We start from the raw sequence: 24,822 nt of genomic DNA, 5'->3' as shown, positions 1-24,822 counted from the left end.
AAACCGTTTTAATTATTTCAACAAATATTTAATAACGTGGTTTTACTCCATTGCAGGAGCTATGAAGGAAATATTTTATTGAATATATGCGTAAGTCACATGTGAAATCAGAAAGTGAAATTATAGTATTGTAAAAGACGAGATGCAACTTGATACATTGAAGACCAATACATGCACTCAGATACCTAAGTTTTTAATGGCATTGTGTCCATTAGGAATAACATAATTAGGCCAGATTCCATTAGGAATATGTTAATTTTTTGAACACAAAAAACGGAACAAATATAAGTTTATTAAAGTATTTCCGTTTTAATATCTAAATATGAAGCTTAAGAATTCTATGATAAGAAGATTATGAACATCAAACTTTGCATAAGAGATTTAATTGAAATCAAACGCAACCAATATTCTTGAAGATCTAAGTTGGTCGCTAAAGGCAGATGGTATACTACTGCAGTGGCCAAACAGGCGATAAATGACTGTTTGTTTCGCCAACTGACGATAAGCATCAATCATACCGATGGAGATGAACTTTGATCTCCAACGAATACGAGTGACTCACTTCCTGCCTTCGCCGGCTTGCTCCGAACTTCTGCCTCGTGCTGGTCGATGGAATTACGGCCAATGTATCATGATTTATGATTTATATTTCTTAATTTAATTTGTAATTAAAATTTATTTTTGTTATTTACATGGCTGGCAGTTTTCATTAAGTAAAAATGTTTTAATACTTTAATTTAAACTAAATTTGGCAATGCGTGTTAAACCACGCACCAAATTACTAACAACGGAGAATGTGTCTGCATGTCTTAGTACTATAGATACTCTACAGGATAAAATGAATGTAGACTGTTTGATCTACAACTACGAAATTTGGCGCAAATATATTCTGTAGGTTGGAACTGTATACCTGGTATCGTGCCAATTTATGATCGGTAATTGGACAGACAGAGTTTCTCTACATGGATTTCTCTCAAAATTTGTTTGGTAGCTTCAAATTTAATACAAAAACTATACACCAAATCTCATTTGTGAAGCTAAAAGCGTTCTGCATTTTGTTTTGTTACAGACCGTCAGAGATAATGCAAAAAAATGTGTTTTTTGAACTTTAGGTGGTTTAAAACGTAGATTCATCAAAAATCTCGATTTTTTTAAGGCTATCATAATCTATATATTTCGTATATGAGAAAGTACAAAAAATAATTTTCAAATATATTATGTTAAGCCTTATCATAAACGAGTGAAGCCGCAGTGTCCTGGTGGTAAGGTCTCATATTCGGGATCGGATAATTTCAGGCTTTAGACTCGATTCCACCGATGGAATAACGGTCTGGTGTACGTTAATTACATCGGAACTGAATGCCCTTTCGCCAGTGTGGAAATTTAAAAAGGGATGCCAGCTCAGGTGTCGTTTCTGATCATGATTTAGAATTACGTGACCCTCCTCAAATAGCTCTAGTGTTGCATTAGAACGGAAAGTTAATGACTAAACTTATCATAAGTGGTTAGAATCAGTCATCATGATGACAGAAGATAACTCGGAACGGAAGATACCAATAAAAATTTCTCCAAAATTGACTTCTAAACAAAACTGTTTGACTTTGAAGAAATCATAGAACGCTAAGGCGATAAGATGGGTAAACAACAAATTCAAGAACTGCACTATATATTTTTAAAAGTTTTTCAAACTGTTTCAAATAAAGGAAGAACGTATAATACTTATCAACTAAGTAATAATACTACTTGTTTACTAAGCTTAATTATTTTAAATTCATCCCTTTTATCGTAGATGCCAAATAATGTTTTACCATTAGAAATTTCGATTTTTAAATCCAGATAGGTAGTTTCAAGTTGATTTTTATTTATTTCAGTTCGCACTAAATCTTTTGGCTAACAATTAGTGACAATCTTAGTATTATCTAAGTTCATCAAAAGCAAGTCTTCAATATATCTCCAACCGTTTATTAAGTTGTGTTTAATTATTTTTTTCTCATAGTAATGTAGGAAAATACTGGCTAATACAGTTGAGAAAGCTGTTCCCATTGGAATGCCCTTTGCTTCTTTATAAAAATTAATTCCATTAAAAACATAATTTTCGATAATATTAAATTTACATAATTCTAGCCAGTTATTTCTTGTAATAATATCTAAAAATTAATTCCATTAAAAACATAATTTTTGATAATATCAAATTTACATAATTCTAGTCAGTTATTTCTTGTAATAATATCTAAAAATTAATTCCATTAAAAATGTAATTTTCGATAATATTAAATTTACATAATTCTAGCCAGTTATTTCTTGTAATAATATCTAAAAATTAATTCCATTAAAAATGTAATTTTCGATAATATTAAATTTACATAATTCTAGCCAGTTATTTCTTGTAATAATATCTAAAAATTAATTACATTAAAAACGTAATTTTCGATAATATTAAATTTACTTAATTCTAGCCAGTTATTTCTTGTAATAATATCTAAAAATTAATTCCATTAAAAACGTAATTTTTGATAATATTAAATTTACATAATTCTAGTCAGTTATTTCTTGTAATAATATCTAAAAATTAATTCCATTAAAAACGTAATATTAAATTTACCAGTTATATTTTGTAATATCTTTTAAAATATTCGTCATATATAAAAGTACAGATATTTTATTAATTTTTCATGAGGCAGATTAGGGTATAAATTTTCAAAATCAAAAGTATTAAGGTTATTAATGTTGTTATCTTTTAGAAAATCCAAAACTTATTTGTTACTATTAATTATAAAGTTATCTTCACAAATTTTATTCAAGATAATTTTCAAGTATTTAAAGAAGTGTTTCCCGTATAGTAATTATAACTGCCAGGGCTACAAGTTACGAATCTAAATTTTAATGTTTTTTTTAATGACATTTTATTGTTGGGAACAAATAAGGATAGTTTTAAGAGCAAGTCTGAATTTTAGTTTTTTTCGCGAAAGCTAGCATTCTTTTATCTAATTCCTTTTTCCCGTTATTCTTTAAAATGTAAGCTAAATTAGAGTTGTATTCATTAATTAATAGTTCTCTATATAATATTTACACATTAAGCAGAAATTATTTGCTAATTTATCTATTACTATAATAACAAATTTCTCGTTTAAATTTTTTTATTTCTTTTTTTAATATTTTGCTAAAGTAAACCCCCGTTCTTTAGCTCTGCCAATATCTACATTCATTTTTGTCTTAATTTTCTCTAAAATTCTTATTTTCCATTCTCCAAAACCTTCCGGAGGCCAATGATATTTTCTAGAAATTTCAGAAATAAAAATATCCAACTTTTGTCCAATAGAAATTAAGATTTTTTTATTGTTTATTTTTTCTTTCAATCTAAATTTGGTTCCCCTTTCCATTAAATCTCTTAAAGCGTTGGAATCAATAATTTCTAAATTCCCTGTTATAATATGGCCTTTATCAGTATCTATATAATCTTTATAGATTTTTTTTGTTACAATCTGTTTTTTTTAATTTTATCTAAATTTTGCTATAGTAATTTTAATTACAAATTCGTTTCCTTAAAGTTGATGTATAACTGGTACTTTTCCGTTTGCTGCGCGCAAATGTCGCCAGTTGTGAACCAAATGCAAATTTGGCAGAATTCTACATTATTTGGCGATTTTTTTTCGTTTGCACCCGGCTAACGGAAAAGTACCGTATAATTAAACGCTATTGAAACAATTGCTTTATCCTTTAAAGGAAAAATACTTTATTGTTTTGCACAATTTTTCGTAATTTTAGGTTATCGTGTTGACTTGTTTCTGAAAATATAGATCATGAGACAGCCAATCTCTTGTTGGATTTGGCTCAGAATTTCAGAAAAATGTCTATAGATGATCATTCTGTATGGAATGTTTATCTACCTATCTCTCTTCGTTTCGTAGTTATCACAGTTGAACCGGAGTTTACTACCCCTTCTTCGCCAAGTTGCGATAACGCGCCAAAACTGGCAACTTACAGACTGGCAAACCTATTATCTTTCGCCTTTATTATGCGCTATGATTGGACATCTGCTCCCTTGCTTTTGAACATTTCGCAAAACACGGCGCAAATCCGTTGTTAGCGAGTTGGCGAGTTTTGAAAATTGCGCCAAGCAGGGGATTAAACTCCGGTCATACCGTTATCACTTTGAATTATATTTGTACAATTTGACGGACGGACTTACTCCGCACAAATTTTGCGCAAAATTCAATAAATATCTGCAAATTTTGTGCAAAGACCGTATCCCAAATTTCCACCTTCTAGCTCAAAGCATTTTGAGTTATCTTTGTCACAAACAGACAGACAGACAAACATTTCCCCAAAATGTGTTTTTAGAACTTATTGTGGTCTAAAGCGTGGACATTCGTCAAAATCTCGAGTTCGAATTTTTTGACGATTATTGTAATTTCTCTATACTACGTATAAGAGAAAGTAAAAAACAGGAGCGGAGTCATTAGAGTAAAATATGGAAGTCATGAATATTATAATGATTTTCTATAGATGATTTTTTAAAAATCATATTATGATATTAATATTCAAAAATCTCATCAAGAAAAGCGTAGAAGCTTATTGCGATAAAAGTAACACGATTGTTTTCTGTGAACCTCTTTATCAGTCCTTCAATGCTTTCGATGATTGTTTAGACACACAAAAAATTGTATCAAATACTCTTTTATTCTTTTTTTTTATCAAGATTGCTGACATTTACATATTTTAAAAGCTGTTTTTTGTTTCAAAGTACTACTCAGTAATTCAAACAAAGATAAATTACGCAATTTTTTTCGAGAATGCATTTCATCATTATTTTCCTCAGAAAACTATGAAAAGTCGTTTGGTAAGTAGAATTTTTGGTTTTTCTTAAAAGTCTGACATTTCCTTCTTTGGTATAGATCAGTATAGAATTTCTTGAATTAAATTGTTCCTTCATATGAATAAATTTTATCAGCCCTTAAAATGTTTTAAAGGTTAGTTTTCTATTTTTATTTATTTATGCAAATGTTATATACTATTTTGATTCTAACAGATTTGGTAGAAATCGATCAGATATGTTATCTCTTAATCTTTATATTTTTACTGCCAAGAAACTCTTTATTATCAATCGGCTGATAATTAAATGTTTTCGTGATCTTTTTTACATTTTATGTAATGTAAGAAATATTGCTTTCATAAATAAATGATGTATTAGGGTTTGACGGTTTTTCAAACCCGGTTTTAAAAACCGGTTTTTTAAAGTAAAATTGTCACATTTGAAAACCGGTTTTTAAATTAAGAGAACCGGTTCTCCAAAACGCCTGGATATTACTCTTCTTCAAAAAAACAAACAAGTATTTTGAGTATTATCTGTTGGGACCGATTCGTCTAGTAGCTGAAGGCTTAGGGCGACGAGATTTCAATTTATTAACAAGTGAAAGTATATTTGAATTTGTGTTAAATGAACTAAAAAATTTAAAAATCGAAAAAAGTTTGAAATTATTATATGCTTTAGAAGAACGAATTCAAGAAAGAAGATAAGTAGAATTAGCAGTTCTTTTGCTGTATTTGCAAAATCCAGACAACATTTCTAGTTCAGCGAAGAAATCTTGTGTACTTTCTTTAATTTCAAAAACAGAAATTATTAAGTTATCAGGAAATATATTGCCAAGAATATTTCAAAATTCTTATGTGGAAACCGATTCTGATGAAGAGCAAATCGAAGTAACTACTACTCCTCAGAGTAATGCTTTTTTAAAAGAAATAATGGAAAAATCAATTCATAAGTTTCTTAAAGACACCGAAGAAAAAATTACAAATCGAAAGACTCTGAAAGCTGTTCATTATTTGAGGCAACGAATAAATGAACAAAAAACTTAGATTTGTCGTTTGATGCCATGAAAGCTATAAAACCAAGCTCAGGAGCTAGTGAACGAGCATTTTCAATTTCAGGCAATATTTTGTCCAAAATAAGATCAAGACTTAGCCACCGTTTTATGGATATTTTATGTTTTTAAAAGTCCTATTTTCTTAGGAGAAATTAAAATAAGTGAAATTAATATAAATATTATTTGAAATTTTTGTTTGAGTTTTCGTTATTTTGTGTAAGTAAAATGTATATGCAATCCTTAATTCATTTGATATATTTTGACTTTGATATTGATTTCGTTTCTTGTTATTTTATATAAATTAAATAAAATATTTCCCCTATTCTATTTTTTTTTGTCAAAAATTCGGAAACCGGCTAAAACCGGTGTTTTGGAAATATTGAATTTAAAAACCGGTTTTTCAAAAAATCTTTTTTAAAAACCCTAATATAAAGTCGACTTATTTTTTATTTTAGGAACTAGACAATATATTTCTTAAACTATCTGCAAACTTTTGAGCAAATAATTTGATAGGAGGTTTGCTTTATACATTTTTTTACTGAAAAATACTTTTTCCAATTTTAAAACCCCTTTTGCCACTTAACTGGTATATTTTGATTTCATAGATGTTTTTTTCAATATTTTTTATTAAATTATACAAAAATATAATAATTTTCGAATGTTTTTTTAAAAAAATTCGTCTTGAACGTAGTCGCCTATCTCAATTTGAAACAGAAGCATACAACATAGAGATCTTTCAGCTAAGCATTCCGTTAAGCGAGCCGTTTATTTTAAAAATGGGGCAAGTCCATTTTTTGTTATTGCGAGATATTTAAAGATTTGCATTTCAATAAATTAAAAAATATTGGTAAGTATTAATAGATATATTTTTTTTGTATTTTGTGGTACAGATAATGTAAGTTTATAATCCAATAGTGTTTACAGTGCTGACTAAAAAAATAAGAGTTTAATTACAACGAAATGGACTTGCCTCACTTTAAAATTAATGAATTATTCTAAATGTTCATTTAATTGGGAAATATTTCAGTTGCATCAGCCTGTTATTTAGTAATAAAAACAAAATACTATTCAAAAATTTATGATTATTTATTTGTTTGATAAAAAGTAAAACAAAACAAAGAATACTCTTGTAGAAAATATAACATAAAAAAAACAATTCAGTTTTATTGAGAATTTCAATGAAATCATACATTTTCAGTTTATATGTAGGTATAATTAAATTGAATTTTAATCAGGATTTAACATTTTAATGTTACTAAATTGAACAGGAGGTATATATGGTAATAAATCCATCATATTCTTGCATTTTTCAGATGTAATATATCTTTTTTTTTAATACATAAAAGATAATTTTATATTTCTGAAATTACTTAGTCTTTCTCGTTGTGGTGGCAAATCGATAATTTTAAATTTAGCTTTTCGTTCTATCGAAATTTTGGAGAATATTATGTATGGTGCATCCCTTATAAATGCGATCCAGCATATAGTTAAACAATTCACGGTTTCTCCATCGGTATTTTCATTTCTTCTTAAAACCGCTTTCACCAGATGTTGGGTTGAAAATAAATATCCGCGTTTCATTTCAAGTATTAAACATTTATTATATTTTCGAAAATTTCGTATTATTTTATAGTATCTATTTCCTTGTATATTCATAAAAGGAACTGGTTTTCCGGATTGCCAGTTCTACCACTCCAAAATCATGATCGTTCGTTAAAATAGACTGCATTGACAACAAACTTGACTTGATATTTATTTCATTGTCACTGGACTGAACAATCGGTGTTGGAAATAAATATATTATTATCGAAACATAAAATTAAGACATACTTTTTATTATTTATGAAATACTGTACAACCACGGATTTTTATTATCAAAGATAGATAGATAGAAATATCCCAGATTTCAGGCATGATATCAAACGGCCACATTTTCTTCACCATGCAGCAACCGGAGCTAAATTTTGCCGTCATATATTCGGACAAAAATAATTTCAATCTAAGATGGACTTGCTCCACTTTCAAAATAAACAGATTTTCTATACTGTTAAGAGCTAAAACTTCTATTTCCAAAATACAAGAAACTAATTTTATTTTTTTTACTTTAAATTGTTTACGCATAAAAAGATGGGAAACAAGTTTTATCTATAACTACCATTATCTCCATTTTTTAAAAATGGACTTTTCCCACTTTCAAAATAAACAGCTCAAGTATTTCGAAACCGGCATAAAACCGACAGTGATCCATCGCTCATAGCGCTTTATGTACTGACAGTTTGAATTCACATTTGTTGTTTTGCTTTAAACAAGCGTTACTTTTTTTTTCTAGAAAAGTTTTTTCTTGCCTGACTTTAACCACAATGGATGATATGAGAGAAAACGAAAGGAAAGTTGTTGAAGAGGTAATACATTTCATTTTATATCGACGATTATGCTTTTAAGCATGCATTATAAAAATAACAATTTGCCATTTTTGTGTTTAGTTGTACAAAAAATATATATATATTCACTGGTTATATATATTTTATATATAAACAGTATATTTATACCAGTATATTATTTTATATATATATATATATATATATATATGATCTAGAATAATGTTATATTATAAAGCAGATATTGATTATTCCAGCCCACCCCAAAGCACATGGATAAACCTGAATGTTCGGACAACAGTAGTTCTGGCGGGAACAGTAGTTGAGTCCTAAGGGTCCTGACCATGGTACAACCCATCTCTTGGGAATTATATCCCGTCATCGATGGGAGGTCGCCAACACCCGCCTGTTTCTGTACTGCAAGGGTTAGAACCATCCACCAAAACGGGAACTTCTCATTTTTGGGGATCCCCCCCCCAAGTGAGTGAAAGTTATAATATAAAGGATGTCCGCTAAACATTTTAATAAATCTATAAACATGGTTTTGAGACGTATTATTGTTCACTAACTGGTTGAATGCTTCAAATGCCATTTCATGTTCTTGACACTTTTAGGTTCTGCAGCACTTTGAAGATTATTAGAATTTTGGACTTCCAATGAATCACCACTTTTAACTTTCATTTAAATGAGACATTTCAATCACATCTAATGGATATTTATCATTCTCAAATACGCATATATGTAGTAATATAGTATATATACGTAGTATATATACGCGTATACGTAGTAATACTCAAATACGTATTTGTAATGATATTACACAACCCATTTCCAATATACAGTGGATTATAATTAAAGTTTATGTTTCAAAATGCTATAAAAAAGAACCATTGATGAGAATGACGTCAAATGTGAACGGCATGTTATTGAAGAGCGTGGAAAGCGTATGGCAGAAAAAAAAAATTAGTTTCAAATTTTAGCAACAGATGGCGCTGTAAGCGGCAGAATCGCGACGAGAAATGAGAAATGATTCGTAAAACAACGGCTAAAGTGTAAGTTACACATTGAAACACATTAACAAATTAGAATTGTTGAGTAGTTTTATTTGCATGTCTGTATATATCACATCAAATGGGACAAATCGGTTTCAAGAGTTTTGCGGCGGCATACCCCATAAGAACCATTCATCAAAGAAGTTCGGAAATATCGCGAGACTGGCTCAAAACATATTCAATATGGTGTCACTATTGTGTGCAACAAGTTGAAAGCGACAAATAGCATGCTCCACAACAGATCGCAGTGTCTCCTGGGTGATGTTCAGAATGTGTTGCGAAATGCATGCTTTTAATACCGTTAAATTTGCAATTGATGCACGGAACGTAACATCTTTCAGATAACCCCACAGCCAGAAGTCACACGGAGTAAGATCAGGTGATCGGGACGGCTAGGCAGTAGGGAAATGACGGTTGATAATTCGAGCATTTCCGAAATGGCGTCTCAGCAACTGCTTCACGGGTTGGGCAATGTACTGAGGAGCGTAATCTTGAATAAAAATGATTGCATCCACACATCGACGCTGTTGCAGAGTTGGAATGATATGGCTGCGCAAAAGATAAGCATAGCGAGGACCAGCGACGGTAGCGGTAACAGGACCGAAAGCACACGTCTGCTCGAAAAAAATATGGCTGTAGGATGAATGATGTCTTAAAGCCGCACCACACCGTGACCTTTTCATAATGAAGTGGTACGGGGTGCGTTGCCAGTGGATTTTCTGTTGCCCATATTCGATAATTCTGGCTATTGACGTACCCTGTCAGATGGAAATGGGCTTCATCTGTCCACAAAACTTTCCACGACCATTCATTATCCACTTCCATGCGAGCAAGAAGTTCTAACGCAAACTTCTCCCTAGCTGGCAGGTCAGACGGAAGCAGCTCCTGCACATGGTCAATTTTGTACGGATAGCATTCAGGATGTTTCGTACAATTTTCAGCACCGTGCTCGTAGGCCTGTCCAATGTTCGGGCAATTCCTCGTGCACTGCACGGTTGCACACCACCGGCCGACCCCTCCTGTAATGCTGTGGCCACTTCTTCAACTACCGTCGAATGCACTCGTTTTCTCCCTCTACCAGATTGCACATCAAACGAACCTGTCGTTTTGAATTTTTGCATTATTTTCTTCCGACCCACGACACTCATTGGACCAACGCCTTCTTTTATACCCTTCAGTGTCTGAACTTTTGCAGAACTACCATTTCACAATCATCGTTCTTGTAATAAAGCTTCACCAGCAGAGCGCGGTCCTGCAGTGAGACACCCATGGCGAACGTCTGAGACGCGAAATGAGGAACAGCCGTGTATATGACGGTTTTATAACACTGAAATATCACGCGCATGGCAGGTATTTTAATTTACTTCTTCTGCCGCTTATAGCGCCATCTGTTGCTAAAATTTGAAACTAAATTTTTTCTTCTGCCATTCTCTTTTCCGCCTTCTTCAATAACATGCTGTTGAAGTTTGATGTCATTCTTAACGGTGGTTCTTTTTTTATAGCATGTTGAAACTTAAACTTTAATTATAATCACCTTGTGTATATATATATATTCGTGAAATGTTTCCTGAGCTTATTTTATCTGCATAATATCCTATTCCAGAGGTTCCTAAAGTGTGCATGCACTTCAGAAACTTGTTAAATCTCGAATTTCTCACTACTCACGAGGTATTATGTACCTTTTTCATTTATTTATACATCGAATTCACTTTCATATGTCGTGACACTCAGCATCACTAGAATTAGCTAATAAGTAACTGGTTTGCAAAATATCTGTTCAAAGCTGTGCGTTTACTCATTCGAATATGAATCGATCGAAGATTCTAGCAGTCTAGTGACGGCTTGTGCAAATTTCTGTTTTCTCCGCTGTGTCCACAAAGAAACAAAAGAAAATGTTATGTGTAGTTATACAAACATAAACATAAAAGATTCAAAATATGATATGCAAATTAACTGTGAATAAATTTCTCAACAGTAAGTATGATTAGAAGCAACAGAAATACAGGTTTAATAGCAGTGCTTCACGCTGTTTATACTGCTGTCAATGAGTCTCTTGGCCTAGTAATCTCACCGATCATTCAAAGCTGCTCTAATCCATACGGGTTTGGGTGTTGAAAGCCGGAAAAGGTACTTTCCGTTTTTGTGTCACACATAGTGGGATTAAGGTTAGGCCAGTATGTTGGTCACTCCATTTGCACTAATAATTTTTTTAAAGAAATTGATGAACGAGCCAAGAGCAGTGAGGGCGAGCTTTATCTGCTTCTAAAATAAAAATATCGGAATAGCTTCAGATTAAGATAGGACCCAATATGTCGTTTCTGAGAATTCCATATTACAGTAGATACAGATCTGTGCGCCCTCCTAATGATATTTCTTCCCATATAAGAACATTATCTTCCATGCAACTGTTCCTTTTCTGCATTTTAAATTAAAGGAATTGAGCGTTGTTTTTCGCCACATATAAAAATGCAAAGAATCACTCTTTAAAACAAATCGGTAAAAATTAGTGAACAAAACAGAACCCCACAGAATATTTGTCCAGTTTATGTGACTACATATTACCTACTTCAAATCCTCCCGCCTGTCCGGGAGGTCAGAATGACGCACTATGACGGTCACTTACATGCAGACTTTCTGCATTTTGAGTACTGTCATGGAGGATACCGTTCTGCCTATGGCAGAAATAAGCGCGAGTTTAAGGTAAGATGGAGTTGCAGTTCTGTTTCGACATGCAAAACTGCAACTATTTGAAGTGGTAGCTATTAAGAACTCTTCAACAGAACTCAGGAGAAGTGAGCCAGTAGATGGAAATTGGTTTCCCAAGAGCGATGATCTGCCTCACTAAGGATCAATGAATGACAACCATCTTGCAACGTTGTACTGTGACTGGCCTATATCTAGACGGCCTATGGTTTCTTTTAAAGCAATTTAGTTCGTAATCTCACCTTCAATTCTTTTTTACTCTTTGGGTATCTTAAAATTGCTTAGTATATTGCTGTTCATTGTTGAATAGTGGCTCCTTCCGAAATAATTAGTTTTAAGGTCTGTTCTACTTACCCATTTAACGGGCACAAAACGTTTTCTTTCAAAATTTACATTTTACGCTATAATTAGAGAAAAGAAATTCCATTATGATCTAAAAGTATTTTTTAATTTTGTTGTTGTGGTTGGGGCTGTTGTTTATAACAGGGGGGCAACATATTTACCACCACCCAATACAAGCAATGAGGTTTTACAGACTTCCTCGAGAGAAAAAAATATGAAATACAAATAATTTCAAAAATAAATATACATTTTTGTAAAACTATTTATTATTAGTTATTTCAAAATTTAAAATAAGTTGATTATACATGAAATAAATGGTAGAAAAACCAAATACAATGTAAATAACCAAATGCATTATTTTTAATTATTCTGGTGCAATAACATAAAACAATGAGCTGCACACAATAGAACATTACATGCTGAACATGACACTTTTGTCCATTTAAGTTATTCCAGTCAAGTTATTTTACGACTTTAGTAAAATATTTACCACTGCCTTAAAAAAAAGGCTACGGAAAGCGACGGCAGTGGTAAGGTTTTTCAAATTGCTAGTGGATGCTCTTGATTTTAATATGTGACAGACAAAAATATCCAATACATTGAATATTCAAGAATTGTGAGCTAATTTTATCCGATTTTTCCGATTTCTTAAGTTGTTGCTTAATCTTTTGAAATCATCATAATTAATCTAAATTCACCAGGATTTCAACGGATTACTTTTTAAAAAATTTTCTACACATCATTGTTATTTTTTTCAGTTAAGAAGGAGAACAATCAATGATGTGACTCTAAAGATGCTGGAAGATATTTCCCTGTTTTATCGATTTGCCAAGGGTGATTTTTTTTTTTTTAGTTTCATCTTATTTTCTCTCTTTCGCCAATGAAAGACCTTTATTTCTGTCTACCACAAAAATATTTGAAGATTCTTTTCTCTTTAAACATTTAAATGCTTTGTTTTTGTCTAATTTCCTTCTTTTCATGATGCAAAATATGTATTCTAATTAAATGCAAAAAAAAACATATCTAGTCACATACTTAAAAGCAATCTCATAATTGTAATGAAAATTCGACTTTCTTTTTTCAGCCCGGGATTTTAATATAACGGAAGCGGAGACTATGCTGAGAAAAGTGAGAATTATCTGTTTTATGTATAGCGACTTAAAGTATGCAAATGTTCGTCCTAATCTTAAGATAAATGAAGGTCATTGTGCTCCGTATCTATGTATGTGTATACTCCATATCTCCGCTTAAAGCAGAGATTCTCAACCTGTGGGGCGCGAGCACACTAGAAAGGGGGCAAGAATCTGGCATTTTAAAAGAACTTGAAGTACGATCATTGACAATTATTAAATTACACAGGTACCAGAGAAAGAAATATATATTTTCGGTCCCTTTTTTTTTATTCCGGTTCGAATCAAAATCTGACATAAAACTACAATTATAGTCACAAGATCACATACAAAATATCATAACTTTAAATCAGTGTTTATAAATTGTGGCATTTGCATGTAAATTTGATGTAAGATAGATAATTTAAATATATTGAACGAATGTTATGTTAAGAATGTTTATAAATGCTTGAAAAAGTGCAGAAGATGAGAAAATTCTTGATGGATCACGGGTAATACAAATAATACGAATCTACACTTTGGTTGATAAATGAACATGTTAAATTTCCTCTTTTCATTTTGCATTTATCGCGTTCACTTGCCAGACAGATTGTCTCAGATTCCATGACGTTCAAAATTTGAAAGAAACCTACAAATGTTATGCTAGGTCGATATAACAATTTCCGTCAATATATCCCAAAGCATTTTTAAGTAATCATATTCACAAACTGCCAGTTGTAATTCTAAAAGTGTATCTCAGAGTCTGAAATTGAAGATTCGTTTAAACTTCGAATTCGAGTTTTTTTGACAATTATTATTTTTTATATTTCTTCTTATACGAGAAAGTGAAATGGAATAAATGTCGAAATGGATTCCGTAAGAATGATCGTCGTAAAATTGGCGTGAGAGTATCTGTATGCCCCTTTTGTCTATCATATCGACGGTATGGGGAATTTCTTGCGACACTATCTCGTATCACTTCAAGGAATTCGGGGAGTAAACAATAAATGAAATACATTTAAATTTTCTTAACACTATGAAATTAATTTGCAAAACTGTTATTTGTTGCTATAGATGACTCAACTAACTGCGTCCAATTCTAATACGATTTCGGTGATTCCGTTCCTTTAACATGCGTCAATAGCCATAGAGAAAATGACATTTGGGAATGAATTATAATCTCTGGAGTAACAACGACTTGTGATTAGATTTCTGTTTGAATAAGAAAATAATTTTGAAAACTCAGTTGGGAAATGTTGAGTATTTATGTAACAGACTGCAGAGAGCTAATTCCATTGTAAGAAATACAATTTTAAAGGCGGCTCTTATGGATTTTGAATATTTGAGGAATCGGTGACCCATGGCCCTAACAAGAAACTTGTCTACTATTTGGGCAGGAAATGGAAAATTCTAGAAATTTCAAGTGATTTTGGATCATTTCGACAAACAATATGCCAATCCTTTTAGAAGTTTGTATGTCTTGCTTAGAAAGCTATAAAAAATTGACAAACTGAGCTGGAGTGAGCTACTTGAAATTTCAAATGATAAATCACTTGAGTTCAACTCGTTAGGGAATTGAGTATAGGATCGTGGTTCGGGACAAGTACTGAAGCAGCATCGAGTCATGTGCTAAGTAGCCAGTCTATAGTCGAGTCAGTAGTGAGGCGGCAGTCAAGTTCAGCTAAAGAGAATGAAAAAGAAATATTATCAAACGTCTGAGAGATATAAATAGTTGTATGAAGTCTCTGTTCTTACTGAGTTCTCCTGATGAATTTGAAGTGTTACAGTTCTTTACTATCGATTCATTATTTGTGCTATTCTTATGTACGCTCGGTTGTGTTTTATTGTCTGTAAATGCGTGCCTTCGTTTTTAATAAACTTCTTTATTTGTTATTGAGTCAGTTGCACTGTTTCAACGTACACCAACAACACCGGACAGTTAATAATTATTAAATTTACGAAATTTTGTGAAATTTTTCCTTAACAAAAGAGGTAATCAAATTATGTAATGCAACGATTCTCAACCTGTGGGGCGCGCCCCCCTAGGGGGGCACGAGCACACTAGAAGGGGGGCGCGAGAATATCGAAGAGAAAATATTATTTAAAAAATTGATTAACTGACTGAAAGGAAAGCACACATACACATAGAAAACAAAATACATTTCGACGTATTTAATAACTTATTAAAGTAAAACAACTTACTAAATCATAACTTACTTAATCAAAACATACTAAATTAAAAGCAAATTTAATAATTATTAGTGACTTCCTTGGGCCTGTCTTGCAGAGCAAAGTTTTTCGAAGGAAGGCTTAATATTAGAAATAGCCACTCTCAGTTCTGTTTCTATATTTTGTCTTCAAAGAAGCCACAGCAGAAAATCCAGTTTCACAAAGGTAGGATGTTGAAAATGGTAATAGCATGTGAAATGTCCTTGTTTTTAGTGCAGAAAAATCATCCTTACTCCTGCCCAAAATTCAAATAGTGATTTATTACTAAATTGTCTTTTAGTTTCGCCACTTTTCGTGAATTCTATGAATTTTTCTTCCTCATCAATTGAGAGTCTTTTGGAAGTCTTATGAAATGGGTCCCTAAACCACTCGTAACTTGCTATCAGTTTGTCGTCAGCATGAAAATACTTCTTGAGTTTGTCAGCATGGTTAAATGACTTTCAATGGTTACAAAACAACTTTTACATGTTCTTCTTCAGCCTTATCAGTTTTAGTACAATCATCCACATTTGCAAACATTGTTAGATTTTTTGCTTTAAATTTCTGCTTCACAATTTCAATTTTCTATAAAAAGCATTAACTTTATCACTCGTATCCAACATATGCGTATTTGCACCTTGGAGTTGAAGATAATTAATTTCTCCAATATGTCAACCAAGTACCTTAATTTCATCACAAATAAACAATCGCGAAAATTCTCGGCCCCCTGTCTGTTTTCTTCTTCTAGGAAAAGGGCAATTTCTTCTTTTAACGAATTCATAAACACGTTGAAAAAATTTCCCACGTCATGACCATCTTGCCTCGCAATAAAATAGTAACGCTGAATGTACTGAACACATGTCTTTACAAAGCGCTGGAAAGATTCTTGATCTCAGGGGTCTCATTTTTATATAATTTACTACGGTTACAACCGTAGTTAACACAATATTCAAACCAGGACTCATTTCTTTCGAAGCCAAAGCTTCTCTGTGGATCATGCAATGTGTGCATTAAGGCGATTTTTTGTTTTACAAGCGTTTGTATACCTTGGAATCTTCCGGACATTGAACGAGCACCATCGGTGCATATTCCGACGCAATTTTTCCATTCTATGTTTGCCTCGTTCATAAAATCATTTAAAATAGCAAATAATGCGAACGCTGATGTTTTGAGTTTTATTGGTTTGCAGAAAAGTAGTTTTTCTACTACTTACATATTATAAGAAATTCGAACATAGGAATTAAATGAGCATTCTTTATTACTATCTGTTGCTTCGTCAAGTTGTATTGAAAACAATTTGTCACGCAACTTCGAGAAATGCTGACACTGTATATCGTCAGCTATATCACCAATTCGACGAGCAACAGTATTATTTGAAAGAGGTATGGACTGTAATTGTTTTGAAAAATTATCTCCAAACATAGTTTCTACAATCTCAATTGCTGCTGGCAAAATAAGCTCTTCACCAATATTTTGTATGAACTTTGTAAGATGCAATTAAAGCTTTTTTATTCACAGACAAAGTTTCTTTAAAAAATGATTTTTGCTTTTTATATGATTTTAATTTTAATTCTAAAATTTTCTGGGTTTGTTGACGTATTCACTATGAAGCTTTTCCAAATGTCGTTTAAGTTTATTAGGTTTCATGCTATGTGTGGCTAACATTTTTGAGCAAATGATACACAGGGGCCTTTCTTCTTCATTTACTTCAGTACTGGTAAACCCAAAATTTAAGTATTCTTGAGAATATTACCTTGATTTTATTTTCGGAACCACGCTCTTCTATGCACTTACTGATGCTTGACTATTGTCTGATGCTTGCTTACTTCCACTTAAAAATTTATTCATGAGTCTGCATAAATCTGCTGCCGTGAATATTTAATATGGTGAATTGCAATTAACACGAAAACATATATAATATACACATTCACGATAGATTTGATAGCGATAAAAGGATCGACTCGAATGAGACTGGCTGGAATTGAAACTTGCGTTATCGAACATTTTCCTTCTTCCTATGAGAAAGCATTTGCTCTGTGCATGCTCGAGACGGCATCGGTCGTGTGGATTCCCTTCCACAAATATTGCTTATTTTTTCACTTTTGTTTTGTCATGCTTCTGTTTTATTTCTTTTATTATTCGAAAAAATGTATTCCCAATTTCTAAATTTAGCTCACAACGTCTAGGTTAACTTTCATTTACTTTCATATTCTTTTACGTTATCTCCTTGTTTGGATTTCATTTCAAATATAATATTTCAATTTTCTCCGCTTTCATTCGCTTCATCTGTTCACCGCCCGCTTGTCCAAAATGGAAGATATGGTTTCTTGCCAACGTTGGCTCACTTTTACTCTTGTTTTGGCAGTTAGTTAAAAATAATTTAAAAACAGAATCCAAAATACTCAATATACATTATTGTTGTATATATTTTATTGTAAGCGGGGGGCGCGATGAAAATTATGATTGAAAACTGGGCCACGAATACTGAAAGGTTGAGAAACGCTGGCTTAAAGCACTCTGGCAAATTCAGCCAAGTTAGACGCATTTATTATTTAAGAAAAAAAGAAAACTGTTAACTTTTCAAAGTAGAAAGATGTTTTTAAGTGTTTATTGAATTAGAAAATAATCAAAATTATTCTTTTTCCTCCACAGTATCTTAGAAAGTAATTATATTAAAAAATAGATTTGTCTTGTTTTAAAATTCAAAAGTTGTCCTTTCAACGATGAAAATTTCATTTCTGCTCTATTTTTCCTTCAACTGTTGTTAAAGGTTAAAAGTAATGTAAACAATTTGAAATTATGAAAATTTATAAGTAATTCTTTGCTATACAAAAAAAAAAAAAAAAAAAACCCTTGATGCCATTATGCTATTTAAAATTTTTTAAAATTTTATTTTAATACATAACTTTAAAAACGATTTTAATAATTTTTAAACTAATGATTAAGCGATATCTGAAAGCGAGCGCTATTCATTCCCTCAAACTTACACGAAGGTAGGAAAAGTAAAAATTTCTTAAGTAAAAGAAACAGATATTCGACGACAGCAGACCATGAAAAATTAACCAATATTTAGCACTTTTTTTCAATAATTTCGAAAGGAATTATTTTAGAAATATATTCAAATTCTATTCTAAAATTAGAATATTTACCTTTCTGAGGTTTGTAATGTTATTTCTGTGCCGTTTCTGTCCTTAGATAACAGTATCTTTTCCTAATTTTTTAATAACCTCAGTTTTTTTTTCTAAAATACTTTTAGCACTGTTTGTTATTAGTTTAAAAATAATTCTAAAATTTATCTAATTAAATTAAAGAAATATTCCCTATCATAATTACTTGACTGTTCTTCCAAGTGATAAATAAGCAATATTCTGTTTGAAAAGTTCAATGATTAATTAATTAAAAAAGTTGAAAATATACATAATAATATCAATTTTAACATATTTATAAATTCTAACTGATCCTAATTCTATTTAGAAGCAGAAATGCAGTAATATTAAGATCAGCATATTACTCATGATCTTACCATATTTGCTGATAAAAGATTCAGTAATTAATTCGATTGTTTCTTTCGATATATTTCTTTTTACAAATATCATAAATTATTTTCAGAACATCGCATGGAGGAAAGAAATGGGAATAGACACTATATTAACAGACTACGAGCCACCAGAGGTAAGCAAAAACGTGAATCTTAGAATAAATTGAAAATTTCATCTTTTGTAAGTGCAGGTTTATTGCTATTCAGTTTCAAACTATATATATATATTTATAGTTTTATTTCCTGTTAATGAATAATCGATTATATCTTTTTTTTAAGGTTCTTGCGAAATATGCCCCAACAAGCTTCATTTGTTTTGACAAATTTGGATGTATCGTAAGACTACATGATTGTGGTCGGGCAGATGTGAAAGGTATATCTTTGTTCCTATTCGTTCTTTTGTACTGGTTGGATTGGTTTGTTCCACCAGTACATAACTGGTATAAGAGTAGTCGTCCAGGAGGCTCTCAGAATACTCAGATTACTTGTACTCGTTTTCTTAGAGGGCACCTTGGAACTATGATCACATTCTTATTTGTCTGGGCCTCTCCAGGCAGGATCCGATTGACAATCCATTGTTATTATTGGGCTTCGTCCGGTGCCTAATTTCATAGATTTGATATAGCTCTGGTATTGTTTGGGATGTGCAAGAATAACATATCTTTGCTAGAATATTCTCAGAATTAGTAGATCAGAAAAAGAAAGAATATGATTCAATCATGAAATCTGAAATAGTAAATTGTATAACTTGTCACTTCTCCAATGATTAAAGAAATAATCTTTTTATGTCACATTTCTGGTGAAATAGAAACACTCAAAAACACCAGATTTAAATTCATTCTTACGGTTAGACGTAAAATACCTCTCTATTCAGTACGAAGTGAAGTTTAATTCAGTGTTTGTTGTTATGGTAAAAAATTTCAAGATTATTTCCCAAAAGAGAATGAAAAAAATAAGATTAGTTTTTCGGATTTGCTTAGTTCGGTATTAATTTTTCCCCAAAAGTATTGAATAATTCACCTGAAAGTGTCTTTTTAGTTTTAAAGTCAAAAGTTAAAAATTGGCTGAAACGTTATTGTTAAAGAAATTGTTTAGTATAGCTACAATGAAAGCAATCCAACGCATTCGATATTGAATATTGATCTTTATACCACAAAAAAGCCGAAGTAAAAATAATGAAACATATTAGAAGCAAACAAAACGCACAGAACTTAGCAGAAACACATAGCACAAGCAAACAGAACACAACAATACAGTGCAACGAAAGATATATCTCTGTAACCAACTAAGAGAGAATTAATTTCGACTGTCCCTCTCTAGACTCTGGCGATAACATAGGGTTTCTGACATGGCACCGAATATTCTAGAATATTCTGCAAAATTAGGCTTGTAATAGAGATACTGTCGCAATTCTTGTATTTTCCAGAACCTTCAAAATTATTATTTCTCCAAATCAATAAATGGTCATCTGTTTTATCGGTAAGTATGGAAGACATTGATGTGGCAATCATTGAACTTCCATTAAAAAGTTTGGTAAACTTCTCTTCTTTAATCTAACAATAACTGCTCAGGGAAGTAATATTCATAACTGTATTTCCGTTGTTACTCTGAATCTCAAAAAACAGACGAATTTTCCTTTTTCTCTATGATCTTTCCTATTTAAAACGCATTTTAACGTATTTTTTCGCTTTGTACTTTTTTGAAGGGAACTGGAACGTTCCTGACAACGAAAATTGTCAAATAAAGTAAATTGGAAATAAAGAGGATTTTTTGCATGTAAATTTGATGTAAGATAGATAATTTAAATATATTGAACGAATGTTTTGTTTTAATTATAAAGCAGTAGGAAAATATATGTTTCCCAATCTCTTGCCTGCCGTGGACGTATATATACGTCTCCCTAAGTCAATGTGTTAACTGTTTCTGGCTTATATATACGTCTCGCTCGCAACTATATACGTATATATACTTGGCACTGGGGACCGAATCTCGCAAGTTATCCTCGGCAGGTAAGGGGATAAAGTATTTATTTCTCAATGTCAAATCGAATATGCGTTATAATGCGATAATTTTCAAGTGTATAACCAAAAATCGGTATGCTCAGAAAAAATAATTCTGAGTAAAATTACTAAAAAATTGGCATAAAATATGAGCATAAATACCATAATTATAATGAACTTATCTTTATTTAATATGCTAAAAGTGCAAAAACAAGTGAATGCCGTGTGACTAGAAAATCTTAAAATCTGAAATCTAACGTTATTTCTCAAAAAACATAAAAATAAGTTTGTTATTATTACATTTTGATTTGAAAAAAATTTCATTAGTCTTTAATAAATGGGATGCGTTCTTTGCGTATCTAATTTTGAAAAAAAAAAAAAAAAAACAAAAAACAAAAAAAAAAAAACGTGTTTTGAGAAAAAGGAGACAAAAAGACCCCTTTATCGTTGTTTGGAACCATCCCAAGTAATGTGCCGAATCCTTTTTTCAACGCTGTTTTATTTTTTTCTCTGTTTTTCCAATATTTAAACAGTTCCGAACAGCTTTATCTGACAATGGCAGATACTTGCCTTGACAGGAAAATTACATACCATCGTCCCCTCTTGATAACGTGATCTTCTGATTAGGCGTGACTTTCTACAGTAGGCAAAAACTGAGCAACGCAATATTGACATAAAATCATTGTAAATGCTGTTTACAAAAAAAAAAAAAAAAAAAAAAAACTTCAACTAATTGGGACCTGTTGAAAACTTACAGATTTTTATACGGAGAACAAGAGCTATTACTATCTCTGAGAGATAAGGGGGAGAAAAGAATTTCGGGTACTAGTATAAAAGACAGCAACACTGAAATGATTTCATTTTGGGCAAAAAAATACACTCTGGAAAACTTCGTTGGACTAATTAGTTTTTAGGGGGCCTAACGATTAAATATCTTTTGGGAAATCATTAGTCCTCACAATTTTGAGCACCTTGATTTAAAATTTTGTATCAAAAGCCCTCCTGTATCTTCTAGATAAGGTGCTAAACTTAACAAACTAAATCGATCAAAAGTATTTCCAAAAGCTAAAAAAAACGACTTTAATTCAAGGACAAAAGTAGTTTTTATCCAAAAAGTACATAGAAAAATTTCCAAAATTTCCAGATAATTGCAGTTAATTATAACTTTAAAATAGCAAATTTCCTTCAAAATATAATTGACTGAGAAACAAATAGGATGTCGGCATGTAAAAAAAAACAGAAAAAAAAAACATTTGTACGGGAAAAATCAATTTTTTGAGGTAGGTGTGAGGTGAAATGTCTGAGACGCTCAGTAAGAGATAATGGTGTTCTTTTCGACACAAAAGTATGTAATAAAGGTAATAAAATGCAATCGAAGCGCACATAACACATGCAGTAAACTTTAACACAAAAACAGAAAATCAGCAATAAACATCTGCAGCAGGACAAAACTCTTGGAGAAAACACGCATGAATATACTATTTCAGAAAGAAATTTCCCTCAACTACTCATTTGAGTTCAACTCAACAAGTCTCTCATCTGTGTGATTTTGGTCTAATAGCTCTCACATTAGGGCACTGAATGTTCTAGGATAAACGATAGAACTCGAGTTAGAATGGAGCTATCGCCAAAATTTTCGAATATTCTAATTTTTCATTTTTCTCGCAAATGTTGTCAAATCATTGTCAAGACAAAGGATCGCTTCTCCATAATTCATTCAGCGTCTGCCAGAGCCATCTTCAAGAATTTCTCCTCGACAATCAAACTAACTGAGCAATATTATTCTTTTCATGTTGGGATTACACTTTTTACAATTACTTTTTTTTAAAATTTGGGTACTTGTCGGTTGTAACGGTGACCACAAATCGTCAAGATAAAATTTCGCCAATTTGGCGATTTTAATCGTCAGACTATATAGCATATATATTTATGCAATTGAGTATATTTTTATAATTTAGCGAAATTTTTTCTTGACGCTTTTTGGTTGCAGTTAAAACTGAATTGAACCAAAATATGTCCTATTGGTAGTGCAAAAATTGAACAAAAATTGAATTTGAATTGTATGAAAATCTAAAAATCCTTTTTGCAATTTACAATTAATGAACTCCCAGCTTTTAAATTTAACATGTTATTTTGAAATTTAATTTTTTGATGTCCCCTTTAAAATATGTGAAATGATTTTTAGGTCTTTGGAGTGTGGCAACGAAAGCAGAGTGGGCGAAGTTTTGCGCTTATGTTATAGAACAAGACACACAAAGAGTGATCAAGCGAGGTGGAAATGTAGCGTATTTTTTATATTTTTTTATTTTCATACTTTAGCTACATGTGATGGTATATGAAAAAAATGCATAATTGATAAAAATTTGTAAATAAAAGCAAACAAAACAGCTTCATTTAAAGCTTCGATCTACGCAAAAAGGAAAGATAAATAAAGAAACGTGCAGTTTCTGTAGATTATTATACAAAGATTGTAATAGACGATAACTGTAAATGTTTCAAAATAAAACTCAGAAAACTAATCTTATTTGCTTTCAATATTTTTACTGTGTTGTCGAACTTTTGCAATAATCTACGATATTAGTAAGGATATTAAAAAAAAAAAAATGGTTGTTTTTCCGAAGCTTTAAGGATGCCTTTTAAGCCAGCGCTGTACATTGAGCTTTTTTAGTCAAATGTTGGTCCCAACATTTGAGTGAAATAATTCCCCAATGACAAAGATAAGTGTTCGAAATATAGGATGGTAAATCCTTGGTACAATCAAATTTTATCCAGAATTCAACAATACACCATTGAAAGTCGGCCAAATACTCTACTTTTGATACTGAAGAAAGCGGAAAGCCTACACAGAAAATGATGGGGTAAATCATCCATCTGTCCATCATTCAAATACATTAATGTCCATAAATTAAGGATAATTCAGAGTCACGCGGAAATCGAACTCTAAAATACATATATAACCCGTAAAATGACTACACACATCTTCAAAAATCATATGCAATTTGCAGGAAGTCTCCAGATGACACCGATAGTACGTCAGGATATCGACAGTGTAAAATAATGATGTATAAGGGATACAAGCAAAAAAGTAAAATTGTTCGCAAGCCTTTCAGTGAAATAACCACATAGTTATGACACAACGGACGCATTTGGATGATTTTTGTTGTCAGATATGTTCCATTTATTGCATCTGACTGTCGCCTGAGGTTCGCCTGGAGTAGAAATCATGCATTGTGGACACCGCAACAGTGGGCTTGTGTGATGTTTTCCAACGAGTCCAAGTTTAGCTTGCAGTCTGATTCTAGCCGGACTTTCATATGGAAAGCGCCAGGTACCCGTTACCACCAAAAAAAAAAAAATCATTGAACGACACCGTTAAGTTGGTGCAGGATTGCTCGTTTTGCCTCAGCTGAAATCTCTACCAACTAATGAATAGGAATAAATTTCGTTTATCTCTTATCACAGATGTCCAATTAGTTTTTGGTAGATTGTGTATATATCAATTCAATAGTTCTGCTATTCAACAAAGCTAGTGGGTGTTATAATTTTTACAAATTATTAGATTATATGCAGGGATTACATCAGTGCTTATATAAATATAAAAAATAATTTTGCATTTGGATAATACATA

General features: G+C 31.7%; 1 protein-coding gene across 1 annotated transcript in view; it reads left to right on the top strand.

Moving 5' to 3' along the window:
• Positions 1–24,822, top strand: part of LOC129968206 (retinal-binding protein-like) — a 56,184-nt gene that overhangs the window by 18,081 nt on the left and 13,281 nt on the right. Inside the window, exons 2-7 of the mRNA XM_056082058.1 lie at positions 8,194–8,266; positions 13,098–13,173; positions 13,424–13,467; positions 19,266–19,328; positions 19,474–19,567; positions 23,380–23,474. Of these exons, the coding sequence (XP_055938033.1) occupies positions 8,225–8,266; positions 13,098–13,173; positions 13,424–13,467; positions 19,266–19,328; positions 19,474–19,567; positions 23,380–23,474 (414 nt within the window). The 5' untranslated portion in view covers positions 8,194–8,224. The remainder of the gene's footprint in view (positions 1–8,193; positions 8,267–13,097; positions 13,174–13,423; positions 13,468–19,265; positions 19,329–19,473; positions 19,568–23,379; positions 23,475–24,822) is intronic.

Source organism: Argiope bruennichi, chromosome 5 (assembly GCF_947563725.1).
Source record: "Argiope bruennichi chromosome 5, qqArgBrue1.1, whole genome shotgun sequence".
In the NCBI taxonomy this organism is placed as follows: domain Eukaryota; kingdom Metazoa; phylum Arthropoda; class Arachnida; order Araneae; family Araneidae; genus Argiope; species Argiope bruennichi.
This window is presented reverse-complemented; position numbering and strand designations above follow the sequence as displayed.